Source organism: Procambarus clarkii, chromosome 62, assembly GCF_040958095.1.
Source record: "Procambarus clarkii isolate CNS0578487 chromosome 62, FALCON_Pclarkii_2.0, whole genome shotgun sequence".
NCBI classification, from domain to species: Eukaryota; Metazoa; Arthropoda; class Malacostraca; order Decapoda; family Cambaridae; genus Procambarus; species Procambarus clarkii.
The window spans coordinates 28,140,079-28,153,876 of record NC_091211.1 but is presented as its reverse complement, the minus strand read 5'-3'; the positions used below and the strand labels follow the sequence as shown (position 1 = coordinate 28,153,876).

General features: G+C 41.8%; 1 protein-coding gene across 1 annotated transcript; it reads right to left on the bottom strand.

The window, feature by feature from the left end:
- Positions 1-320: 320 nt before the first annotated feature.
- On the bottom strand, positions 321-10,052 carry LOC123766400 (glutamate receptor ionotropic, delta-2). The gene is made up of 10 exons (XM_045755468.2): positions 9,995-10,052; positions 9,504-9,653; positions 7,492-7,582; positions 6,487-6,645; positions 5,391-5,556; positions 4,324-4,541; positions 3,652-3,780; positions 1,488-1,615; positions 1,119-1,282; positions 321-716 (listed from the first exon to the last, which is right to left on the bottom strand). Exons 2-10 carry the CDS (start codon positions 9,647-9,649, stop codon positions 655-657), a joined length of 1,263 nt encoding a protein of 420 aa, XP_045611424.1. The 5' UTR covers positions 9,650-9,653; positions 9,995-10,052; the 3' UTR covers positions 321-654.
- Positions 10,053-13,798: the final 3,746 nt, after the last annotated feature.

Here is a 13,798-nt window from a genome sequence, read left to right as displayed (position 1 = left end):
TTATCTATATTAAAAATCATTTTCTAGTCTTCTGACCGTTTGTAGAGTTCATGTAGATCTATCTCTCTGTGGGGCCTCGATATCATTTCCTACTTTACTATAAGTCTTTGGGTATCATCTCCAAATTTGATGTGGTGTGTAATATTCTCATCTGTCATGGATGTATAAGACAAAAAAAAAAGGGTTGACCTCAAAACAGGATCTTGCAATGCCCCCTCTCCACCTATCTCTAGTCAGTTTTATTTCCATTTAGGATGACCATATTATTTGTGGGTTGAGGTCTTTTTATTTACCCTTAAAGGGTTAATAAATGTCATGAATTAACTTATATGTTATTATACAGCTGTAGTTGAATAGTGCAGTACTTGTATCTGTTCTAATATGAAGTGTATCTTCACAGTACCCCTGGCTTTGTCTAGGATTTGGTTGACCAGAGCCAATCACTGCAGTCTGTGGTAGGCTGTTTTCAGACCGTATTTAATCACTGCAGGTTGTGGAGGCCTATTTCAGGTTGTAGTAGACTGTGGTGGCATTAGTAGGCCATCTAGAAACTGCAGTAGATCATCTGGAGGCGACCTTGTGAAAGCTACTGTAGTACCATGTGGCATCTTTGATAAACCATGTGGAGGCTGTGATAATGTCACCCCCTTCTAGTTAGACCTTCCAGCAGGAAGAGAACATCTCTACAACACAAGCCAGAGTTCCAACACCCAAACCTGTGGGAGATAAATTAAGAGGATAATAACACCGATCAGTGGACTGTTGTATGGTCTCATTTACTGACACACTTTTCAATTAAAGGGCCCACCAAACAGCCTCTCACATGACCATTACCAAGTGATCACTAGTCGATTCAGCTGCATGACATTGCTCATTGAACCCTGTTCAGTAACTTGATTTAATCAACTTCTTGGCAGCCTGTACTGAGTTGCGTTTACTGAATGATTTGTCATGATACACTGCTTATCAGTTAACATAAGTGACATGAATTTGTCATTGTATCTTATGACTGTTGCAAAGCTAAGTGCCACCATAAGAGTGTTAATTATGTTGTAGGCTACGGCTCTATTGTGGGAGATACTCTGGGAGACAGAAAATTTTATTTCAGATAGACTCACCAGCAACTAAGAGGAGGAAGACCCCAGCGAGGTCAGGGAAGGTGAGGACGAGGGACTGGTTACCACCCCCTTCCTTACCGGGTGGCACCAGGCAGGCTGAAGCATTGGAGGTGAGGGCCAGCACGCTACGGCTCACCAGTCCGGACTCTTGTAGTAGTGCTATCCTGCAGGGCACACATGCGTGTGCGCACACACACCATGAGCGTAGTTCTCATCCTATAACTACACTTTTAATACTGCAATTTAACTTTTAACAATTGCACACACACGAGATGAGCAGGTTATATATGAATCGCTCTTATACTGAAGACAAATAATAGTTCTGCAATTATAATTTATTTTGAGGGATAATTATGTGCCGCTACTGACCATTTGTTGAAGTGCTGGACAAGTGGACTGCCTTTTGGAAAGCAATATGCTAATGGGGCAGACCTGAACATCTCCTTGCCAATATAGTAGTGACATTCTCCAGTGTTGCTGTAGTCATCATTTGTGATCTGGAAAAATATCATAACTTCACTTACAATGATCCCAACAATTTGCAGTACTCTAATTTTATTCTTACATGACATGAGCCTCATCACTGGTGGTCTATGTTCAACACAACAAAAACATCTTTCAAACGGTCTGAATAAGTATTTTGTCTCGGTATTTACTAGAGAAGAACTTTATATTTTATCTACACCAACAAGTGGGAGCTGCAATGAAAAAAATCAACCAAACCCTAGGAACAGTCAAGGGAAAAGAAAGTGGTAATTCAACTACAAATCTCTGGTGCAGCAACATTTGGACTATAGTATCTAAGCATGGAGGTCTCATCTTCAGAAGGATATCTCCTCTGAAGAAAGTACAAATCAGTGTGACAACAATCTTCCCAGAACTAAGTTGCCTCTCATACCAAGAAAAGATGAGGGTCATAAGACTAGCAGCACTGCAAACTAGACATGACAGGGCTGATTTCATGCAAAGTTATGCAATACTGAACATTTTGGGGATATTAATCCAGGCCACTTGTTTAAAGGGTTTTATATAACATACAAAGGGCAACAATTTCAAGCTCAACAAGCCACTATGTAGGACTGAAAACAGAAATACTTTTTCATCCATAGGAGTTATAATCCCATGGAACCCTCCACCTGCTAAAGCCATAACATGCCTAGACATAACTTCAGTTCAAAACCCAGTTGGAAAAAGTCTCAGGAAAAATGCAAGACCTTTGATAAGTTGCCAGGTTCCTGTCCCTGTTGAAGCCACTATAGATAGATGATGACCCTCTGGTAAATCAAGATAAATCTAAAAAGTTAAATTCAGGACCAGACGAAGACCTTTCAGAACAACCCGTCCTCAGGCTATGTTCATTCCATGCAGCGGCCGACCCCAGAGGCGCATTCATCAATTTTAACATGTTGATAAAATAGAAATTTTCTCAGGTATAAATGAGTATTATATATTAGCATATTGTCTGTATTCAAGCCTAGGTTAGGTTAGGTGTTTAGGTTCTGTTGGCAATTATTTGTACCTGCAACCCATCCTTCTTGCCTTGCAATAAGTCAAATGCTGACAGCTTTTATTGTTAGTGCGGCTTTTTACTTATTCAGAAGACAACCAACTTACAGGATGAATTTTCCATACAGTATAATAACTCAAAATTCTGAAATGTAAATATTATATATTGTGGGGTTATGTATAGTTAGGTTTAAGTTAGATTAGATAGGATATTTTGGTTATGTTGATTTAGGGATAGTGTTTACGCTGCAGGGTGAAAGTTAACAAAGCAGTATGTTAAAAATGTCCGAATACATCTTAGTTTTATGCCAAGGCCGCAGCTTTAACGAGCCTGGCTTGAGAACAGGTTACATAAAGAGCTGTATGGAATTACGTTTGGCCTTTGTTGATGAGGACGGGCTGTACATCTCCCGCACCTTGAAGACTATCCCCAACTATGTCAATTTTCGGTTTCAATAACCTCAATGATGGTTTCCGCCGTGGATGGTTAATTTATTGTTCATACTCATCTCGTGAGGGGTATCGCAAAAGGATTACAGAGGGCACAAAGGGTCTTAAATAGACCTCAGTTGATATCTTGCATTATCTTTCACAATATATCTGCACATAATTATCTAGTATCCTTAAGGGAGCCGGTCGGCCGAGCGGACAGCACACTGGACTTGTGATCCTGTGGTCCCAGGATCGATCCTGGGCGCCGGCGAGAAACAATGGGCAGAGTTTCTTTCACCCTATGCCCCTGTTACCTAGCAGTAAAATAGGTACCTGGGAGTTAGTCAGCTGTCACAGGCTGCTTCCTGGGGGTGGAGGCCTGGTCGAGGACCGGGCCGCGGGGACACTAAAGCCCCGAAATCATCTAAAGATAACCTAAAGATCCTCATTAATCTCCAAAATTCCCACCATTATTTCCAACACGTTAATTGGTAGTACAATCAGGTTGGTTCTCGACTCTCAGTGGAGAATTCCAGGCCGGACTGATATGGTTAGGCACGTCTCCCGTTTCCGCAGCACCATGACTCTTCCTTACCTTTATCATGGAGAAGTCGTCGGCGATCATGGCGAGCTTGCCCTCCTTGATACTGTCCCTGGCGTCCCAGGTGCTGCGGACGGCGCTGCTGCCCTCGTAGACCACCTTGTTCACCCCGGCCTTGGCCTCCTGCGGCACAGCCACCACAACCTTCCTTCACTCAACCTGTCTCTCTCAAGTGGGTATGATGCCTCTCACGCTTGTATCTCTTTACTGTATGTCTGGTTGTTATTGGTCATGGTCCAGGTAGTGTTGGTCGTGGTCCAGGTAGTGTTGGTCGTGGTCCAGGTAGTGTTGATCATGGTCCAGGTAGTGTTGGTCATGGTCCAGGTAGTGTTGATCATGGTCCAGGTAGTGTTGGTCGTGGTCCAGGTAGTGTTGGTCGTGGTCCAGGTAGTGTTGATCATGGTCCAGGTAGTGTTGGTCATGGTCCAGGTAGTGTTGATCATGGTCCAGGTAGTGTTGGTCATGGTCCAGTTAGTGTTGGTCATGGTCCAGTTAGTGTGCGTGTGGTATTGATTGTACCATACATCTATAATTATTTATCATACTTATAGTAGCTAAATGTGTCTCTCACTCTGACTGGAAACTTTGGATAAAGATTGATCAATATCTGACTTTAAGGTGAGTAATTTACACGACCTGGATGAAGGGTGGATCACCCAAGATTACCTTAAACTCTTGTTGTATGACGGTTCCAAACTCCAGCGCCCAGGGGATCTTGCCGTAGCTGACGAGGTCCTCCAGGGAGTTGACGGGGACGCTGACGAGGGGCACCGTCAGCAGGGAGGTGAGGACGCCCTGGTAGGCTGAGCACAGGATGAACGAACCCACCAGCCACGTCCCCAGGAGGAGCCGTCCTACTGCAGTCCTCGGCAGCTCATTTGTGTCTGCCAGGAGTGTCAGGCAAGTGCCACTAGTGTCAGGCAGCACCAGGAGTGTCAGGCAGCACCAGGAGTGTCAGGCAAGTGCCACGAGTGTCAGGCAGGCGCCAGGAATGTCAGGCAAGTGCCACGAGTGTCAGGCAGGCGCCAGGAATGTCAGGCAAGTGCCACGAGTGTCAGGCAGCACCAGAAGTGTTAGGCAGCACCAGGAGTGTCAGAAAAAGACTTGACTTCTGAACATTGTCACTAATATATAATTCGATATATCGATAATAATAATCTTACTATTAATAATAATAATATCTTATGATATTATCTGATAATACCTTAGTCTTATTTATATTTCTTGGCAATTATATAACTGATTGTTGATCATTTTGTTAATTGTAGTTTCACAAGGAAAACCAGTGGTAGCCATTTATGCATTCCTTCTGTAATTTAATAATAATTTTTGGTGGGAATTTGATGTTCAGAACTAGAGCAAATAGCCAAGTGCCAGACTCGCAGCGAGTGATTATAATGTCCAGGTTAGCGAGAGAGAGATGTGCGAGTACTTACCTCATGGTATAGATCATGAGATTGTAAACATCATTAGATAATATTGCAACGTCATACTAGGAGTAATAATAAAATAATTAGCAGATTATGAGAGCATAGTCGTTCAGGAACGGACTTGTCTTGCCACGTACAGCCCCGCTCCTGTGCCAGGTAAGTCCACTACGGACTCACCATAACCCGTGCTACTTGCCCCGCTTCTGTGCCAGGTAAGTCCACTACGGACTCGCCATAACCCGTGCTACTTGGAACTTTTGGTTCCCAGTGGCTGAATCTGTAACAACAACAACATGGTCTTACCTTCATTGACAAGGGTCCTGAGGACCCAGGAGGGACGGAAGACTCCACCAGAAGGCTCCTCCTTGATCCCAGCATCCGGCCCTCTCCATGACCCAGAGGCGAGCCAGTTGAGGACAGCACCCAAGACCATCGTAAGAAGGATCATTCCCCCCAGCACCTCCCACACCTGCAGGAGGGTGATATCATGCTGTGTGTGCACACTACGAGGCACAGTAACGTGGCTGAACATATGATGACCAAACTAGACATCGGAAAGTATAGAAACTACAACGTTTCAGTCCAGGACGGGCCGAAACGTCGTCGTTTCTTCACTTTCTGATGTGTGGTTTGGTCATCATCAGGCACTGTCTTAGCACGTTATATGTGCTACATTAACATTATTGATCTATACAAGCACTCATAACACCTTTAGCTTCAGACTATAATCCGCAGAGAATGGATAGAGAAGCCTGGTTATAATGAGGATGGCTATATCAGAAGCCCCTGATATAGTGGCTAACCTGCGTACACTTACCGTGCCTGGAAAAATGTCAATAGAATATTAGACTTCATTATTTTGAGTCTCACTCCGAGGAAGTCTTCCTCTCCGTTATATACGGTTCACTGTTAAGTAATATTGTGTACATGTGAGAAATCACAGTGACAAATTAAAAGGTTTCCGGCGCAGAGCGACAATAATTATAAAATGCCAACACTTAAAAGTCCTTTTAAAGAAAATGAATTCATTATTGAAAGAAGAATAAGATGTAATAGAAGTATTTACAAGCATAAAATGACGTGATCAATGTTACCACAATTAGACACACAAAAAAATGGCTTTAAATTTACAGGCAAACAGTTTTACTCTGAGGAAGCCAAAATAATTGTTTTTAATCAGCTCACCTCATGATATATGCCTGAGCGAGACGCAGCACGGGATTTTTTTTTATTATAATCAAGATTGATTATACTCAAGTTTTATATCGTCAAGTTAATAGTGACCATACAAAAGTGTAATGTGGCATGAATTAGAGCAGATAGTTGTAGTCGACCTGCCTCGCCCCTGGAACCTGTAGGTGGCCGTGGGAAGGATAGAGTATGTAATAATTGCTGGTACCTGCCACGTGAAGGGCTTGAGGAAACCTGCCAGATCGCTCTCCAGCCGTGGCCGAGGCAGGAAGATGCCCCAGGACTCGAAGTACAGCGGCATAGAGAAGTCTGCCACCTGGGACCTGCGGTAGGTGATGACGAAAGGTCCCAATGCAACGTCCACCTCCTGCTGGGAATATACCGTTGGTAGCTAATGTATAAGTGTTGATCCTGACATTTTGGATGACCATATACTGAACCTGATCTGTTATTCTTGCATAGTATTTGATTTTGATTAGACCTGTTCAGTCTCACATCTGAGTGGTGCTGTAGCTAGTCAGACCTTTGGGAGACCGTTTTCTGATTGATATTTGCAGCTCTGTACTGTTTGATCTCTGTGTAAGCCTATATTAAGTCTAATCGTTGGCTAAAACCCCATGTTGAGTACGAGCTGTGTGAACCTGTACTGAAGGTTGACATGTCCGGCACACATCACTTGACTGACATACAACATTTGATGGCCTTAAGGAACGTCGGAACTAGATGATGCATAGTGTCTTAGGCATAAGCTACGATACTTGAGGTGCAGAAGTCAGGTTAATGTATTATAGACTATATTGTACATGTCACACCGTGTACGTATGAATCTATATTAATTGTGGGGTCATAATAGCACCCTAGCAGTTCCTTACTGAGTATACCCTGATGCACTGAATCCACCCTCTGGCTTACCCTATAATGTAACCGGTCCTGAAGTAAGACATTACATTTAGTGAATGAGAGCCGTATATACAAAATATACCGGGTCTGCTGTAGTTGTGCTTGCGGGGGTTGAGCTCTGGCTCTTTGGTCCCGCCTCTCAACTGTCAATCAACTGGTAAAAATGGTATAGGTATGTGTGTGTGTGTGTATATATACATATATACTATATAATGGATGACGGGTTGGAATAATTTGTATTTCTGGTTGACCGTCCTAGAAATTCCAAAATTCAGAGGCCCCCAGACACTAGCTCTGGGGCCGGGCTCCTCACCTCCCCCACACACATGCCCATCAGGCCGGTGAAGGAGCCGTTCTGCGCCTCCTGCCCCCACTCTATGTCAGCGTTCCCCACCAACACGTACCTGGAAATAGAATTTTACCATTACTATCATGGTTACTATTATTATTATTATTATTATTATTATTATTATTATTATTATTATTATTATTATTATTATTATTATTACCATTATTATGCTACTACTATACTACTACTATTAATATTATACAATACTACTAGTAATATTAATACAATTTCTCCCACCCTACCCATCAACATTGGTGTTCCTCAGGGCAGCATACTTGGCCCTCTCCTCTTTCTCATCTACATTAATGACCTTCCAAATGCCTCCCAACACCTCAAACCAATTCTATTTGCTGACGACACAACCTTCATTTACTCCAGTCCTGACCCTCTTGCTCTAAATGCCACAGTAAATACTGAGCTAAATAAAGTCCATCATTGGCTAACTGCCAACAAACTCACCCTTAACATTGACAAAACCTTCTATATTCTGTTTGGCAATAAATCCTCTAGTCTTATAAATCTCAAAATAAACAATACCCAAATTTGTAACAAATTAGATGGCAAATTCCTTGGCATTCTCATTGACAACAAGCTGAATTTCCAGGGACACATTCTAAATATATCAAAAAAAGTTTCAAAAACTGTGGGCATTCTTTCTAAGATCAGATATTATGTACCACGCCCTGCTCTGGTGACTCTCTATTACTCCCTTATCTATCCTTATCTCAACTATGGTATTTGTGCTTGGGGTTCTACTACCCAAAATCACTTACGTCCTCTAATTACCCAACACAAAGCCGCTATTAGAACAATATCCAACTCTGGCCCCAGACATCACTCGGTACCCCTACTCAAATCTCTTAATATGTTAGATATTAAGTCACTGCACATTCTCTCATGTGTATTATACATATATAAAACGCTAAACTATAATGCCAATCCTGATCTTAAAAGCTTCATAGAAGGTTGTAACAGAACCCATGAGCACCACACCAGAAATAAATACAGTTTTGATATTCCTAGAGTACGTCTTAATCAAACTAGAAATGCTCTGCAAATCAAGGGGCCCAGAATGTGGAATGACCTTCCCAACCATGTTAAAGACTGTCCCTCTCTCAACCAGTTTAAGATAAAAACTAAACACTACCTAATAAATTCCCTGTAATCTACCTCACTCCTCTATTGTCAACCCATGTCTGTTATTTTCTTTTTTTTTTCTTTTTTGTAATCAACACTGTTTGTCAACCTATTGTATTTGTGCTGCTTTTTCAGTCATGTTCCCCCTTTTTTTTTTATCTTTATTTGTATTTGTTCTCAACATCTTTTATTCTTTATGCTCAATTAGTATTAAGTTCTAGATATTAATGTTTTTCTTGCCCGAAACGCATTGCGTAATAGTGGCTTTAGGCATTGTATGTACTAGCTCTATCTATATATCAATCCATTAATGTAACATCACTTGTATGTATATACCTTACCTGAATAAACATCTGAATCTGAATCTGATTATTATAAGTAGTAGTAGTATCAATATCAGTCGTAACAAAAGTAGCATCAGTAATAGTAGAGTATTGTAGTAGTAGACTAGTGTAGAAGTAGAGTACTGTAGTTGTGATAGTAGTAGAAGCAATGGTAAAAATTAAATTATTGTATGCTACTTGTTGAATAATTAAATTAGAATATACAATATATTGATATACTCTAGCATGCAAAAAAACCCATAAACCTATTAAATTTCCCAAGATGATAGTCAAGGTTACCCAAAGCGAGATCCTTCGCGTCTATCACATGTATCAATATTTCAAGCATAAGAAACTCTACAATTAATTTCTTACCACCAAACTCACTAGTTGATTGACGGTTGAGAGGCGGGACCAAAGAGGCAGAGCTCAACCCCCGTAAGCACAACTAGGTGAGTAATTAAATATTTCCTCTATTAAGTAACACTACGAAAAAGTCAGAGGTTATGGACGCACGTGAAATTAAGTTTTTTGGCAATAATGTCAAGAATGGTGACGGCGACGCCATCGGCTGTTAGAGTACCATCAGGGTGGGAGTGGAGGTCCACCCAGGGTACCCAGTACCCGGTGCCCACCCTCAACTGACGTCCGCTCACTGACATCCTCCTGCAGGGGGGACGTTAGTCGAAGGGGTTAATTAGATTATTATTGACATTATATTTATGCTGTGATCGAGCGGCTGCGGAGAATCACATAATATATGGCTTCAGGAGAGAGTATAGGTTGTGAGTCAGTTAACAGTTTTTGTTAATTAAACAGGCCATATTAAGGAGTCATCTACTACTTTAGCTATTTAACGGGAATCTTATTACTATCCACTAAACTGTTGGTTGTAGTTGATGACTTTATTAGCACATTTACCGGTAATGAACAATATCTGTCATGTCTACAAATTTCCTTACTGTAGAGTGACTCTCACATTATAAACATTATATTTTGAATTGTACCTGTGAGTTGTCCCTCGCGTCTGCCTGTTGCTTGAAGTACTCAACGCTGACTGAAGAAGTCAGAGCCTCCTCGCCTTCCCTGACGTCATTAATATGGACGTCACCGCCACTAGGCTGCCTAACGGCGCGCATGACACCAAAATATGTCACGTGAGTTGTTATATAATTGAATATCCAGAATCAAGAATGTTATTTACAAGCTGCCATTGTAAATATCAACATGAAACATTTAGGAAGTTTTGTTGTTTGGTGTGAAGGTGACCATAGGAGTCTCCCACGGTATTTAGCCGGCCATGGCTGGCCCCGGACACCTGCTGCTGCTGCTGCATGCCCGCCATTGTTCTTGTGGTCGCAGTTACGATGACTGTGGGAGCCTTGTGGACTACAGTGTTCATCATCGTCCTCCAATAGGTTGGAAGGAATGTTAACTGTAATTAGGGAAGAGGTATGAGTTTCGTCATTATTGCTAATGAGAGTTGTGCTACTCGCATTAAGCTAATTAAAGATTGGAGCGAGTATACTGTTTACATAATATACTCGCTACAACTGTCTCATTGCCTCGCTACACCATCTCATTTTCCGCCCTAGTGTAGGTATTATCTTATACACAAGCATAGGCATGAGAGAAACTGTTGAAGGCCCATTGGCCCACGCGAAGCACCTATTTATACCCAATGGTGGAATAACTATCTACGGGCTCACCATAGCCCATGTTACTTGGAACTTTTTGTTCCAGGTAGCGAATCTTTAACAACAACAACAACCCAATGGAACACAATAAAAGATGTTGCAAAAGCCTAGTGGTCCATGCAAGGCACCTCTCACCTATACCCAACCGCACACACACACACACGTGACTGACCTACTCATGACACACACCAGAGATCGTAAATTCATTACATTCATTACCTCACATGGCTATGTAGTCCATAATAGACTACACTAACTCTTCATATAATAATAATAATAATATAATAATAATAATAATAATAATAATAATAATAATAATATAATAATAATAATAATAATAATAATAATAATAATAATAATAATAATATAATAATAATATTTATTAACAAGAAGGTACAATGGGGTTGTGAGATTACATAAGATTGGTATTTGCACATTCAAGCAAAGCCACTAACACGCATATAGCGTTTCAGGCAGGTCCTTAATCTACCATATCAGATAAGGGGGAAAAGGTACCTTGTAGCAAAAAATTATATCAACAAATAACTCCAATATAAATTGTCAGAGGTGATTACACTGGTGAAGATATATGTCTTAAGCACTAATATTGGGGAAGAGAGTAGTACAAAATACTGTGAGAGTTTAAAGCACAAGGTCGGAAATTTTGAGGATGAAATTAGGTACTTTTAGGTTTTACTTTCGAATAAGGCATAGGTTGGACAATTGTTTAATTTATTAGGAAGTGAGTTCCATAGACTAGATCCCTTTATTTGAATGGAATGTTTACACAGATTTAGTTTGACTCTGGGGCCACAGATTCTCTGATATAAGAGATTCCAAAGGTAGAGGAGCATTGTATTGGGCCGGGACGGGAGTATCTGAAGGTGAACTATGGCATGGTTAATTGTTTCAAAGAAAACAGTTATCACAAATAGAATGAAATGTGAGTTAGAAACAGTTTAGTGGAGTGCCCCCCGGGTTGTGTCCTGTGATCTCTCACCGTCACCATATATATTCGACTTGGACACATAAACACCAACATGTTCTTTATGTTGCCGATGATACTAAAGTAACTTCCAAAGATTAAAAATCGCTAAAAAAAACTTAGCCGACCCACTAAGTGTTAAAATTTGTCTTAGGCGTTATGGATGTGTGTTTATGACTTGTTTTTTGCCTTCAGTAATAACATTTACCTGAGGGTCACTAACACTAATGGCCTTGACGAGGAAAGGAAGCCAGAGGCTTGTCAAAGGTCCCCCCCATTTGCCCTGATGAGATCTTTTCCAGTTGGATTTTAAAATGTAACAGTTTTGGCATTTACGCCTTCGGCGGGTAGGCAGTTCCACGATTCACGTCCGGGTCCACAGGCAGTGTTTCAGACAATCCTTAGATTAGTGTAAGGTACTGTCCTTACTGCCTTCAAGTATGGTCATTAAATACTCAAACTGCAGCTTCTCTCCGTTATTGTGTCTAACTCTTAATTTTAAAAATAAACTCTACGTTCATTTTGTCTATTACATTGGTAACGTACGATTATGTTACGTTGTTGGGTAGATTAGATACACAGTGTTTAGTGGGTTTCATATTTATTTAGTAGTCCTGGATACAGCAGTGTCGTAGACGTTGAGATGAAGCCTGGAGCAGAGAGCTGAGTGAAGCCGGAGTCGCGGAGCTCTATGTGGGAGAGTGTGGCGGCTCGATGGGGAATGGTGAGTGTCTGAACTCGATGAGTTCGTGAGTGTCTGAACTCGATGAGACGGAGAGCGTGATAGCTCGATGCGTTTTATTTTTTGTCTGCTGTCTGCTCTGTGTCGAAGCTGTAGCGTCTTGGGGTTGATTAGAACTGTACACGCCGAGTGCGACATTCTTGAGGTTAAAGAGATGGGGTAATTCCCAAGCGTAGCGTCTGTACTGAATGAAGTTAACTGAATCACTGTGGAAATTATCCTGCCTATTAATCGTTGTTGTTGTTGTTGTTTTAGATTCAGCTACTTGGAACAAAAGTTGCAAGTAGCACGGGCTATGGTGAGCCCGTAGTGGACTTACCTGGCACAGGAGCGGGGCTGTAACTTGTGTCCTATTAATCGATTGATTGATTGATAAAGATTAAGCCACCCGAAAGGTGGCACGGACATGAATAGCCCGTAAATGGAGGCCCTTTGGAGCCATTACCAGTATCAATAGCTGATACTGGAGATCTGTGCATGTCCTATTAATCTGTTGTTGTTGTTGTTGTTATAGATTCAGCTACTCGGAACAAGTTCCAAGTAGCACGGGCTATGGTGAGCCCGTAACTTACCTGGCACAGGAGCGGGGCAAGTAGCACGGGCTATGGTGAGCCCGTAGTGGACTTACCTAGCACAAGAGCGGTGCGCTATTAATCGATTGATGATTGATTGATAAAGATTAAGCCATCCAAGAAGTGGCACGGGCATGAATAGCCCGTACGTGGTACAATTTTTTGTTCAGTAATTCTTTTCAGTGTTCTGAGGTCGCATTTAATCGTCAAGCTGCTATCGTGGGGGAGGATACTGCTTGACAGTCTTTATCAGGGCGTCCAGCTGCTGGACACCTTTTTTACCAGGAGAGTGGCTGTGTTGATGGCTTCAGGGTGGTTACTGCAAGATTCAGGGACTCTTAAAGCTCTTCTAAGGTCGTTGGTTGCTTCACATTCCAGAAGATAGTGAAGTAATGGCTTTTCTGTGACTGTTTGGCAGAAGATGCATTCTCTGTCGGAGTTCACTAATCTCCCAGTTGCATCTGTAACCTAGACGTAGTCTATATAACCTAACTGCTATTTCTCTGTGGATTCCTTTTGTGATATTTAACCTTTCTAATTTGGTCGCCTGAAGATACCATATTGCAGAGGGCGAACCTTTAGCTACTCTCTGGTGTAGATGGGCTGTGTTGAGGTGTGAGAGTTTTTTGGTGATGGTGTTTTTTATGTACTCTAGGCTGATTGATTGATGAAGATTAAGCCACCCAAAAGGTGGCACGGGCATGAATAGCCCGTAAGTGGTGGCCCTTTGGAGCTATTACCAGTATCAAGAGCTGATACTGGAGATCTGTGGAGGTGCAACTGCACCCTGCGTGACAGGAGATGTCTCCCGTGCT

Excerpts from the sequence above, each read along its gene's own strand:
- LOC123766400 (XM_045755468.2), bottom strand. The coding sequence starts at position 9,649 with ATGTCAGTGAGCGGACGTCAGTTGAGGGTGGGCACCGGGTACTGGGTA. Across the intron at positions 7,583-9,503 it reads GCCAAAAAACTTAATTTCAC|GTACGTGTTGGTGGGGAACG; the intron begins GTGCGTCCATAA and ends TTCTATTTCCAG. Across the intron at positions 6,646-7,491 it reads TGGGCATGTGTGTGGGGGAG|GAGGTGGACGTTGCATTGGG; the intron begins GTGAGGAGCCCG and ends TATTCCCAGCAG.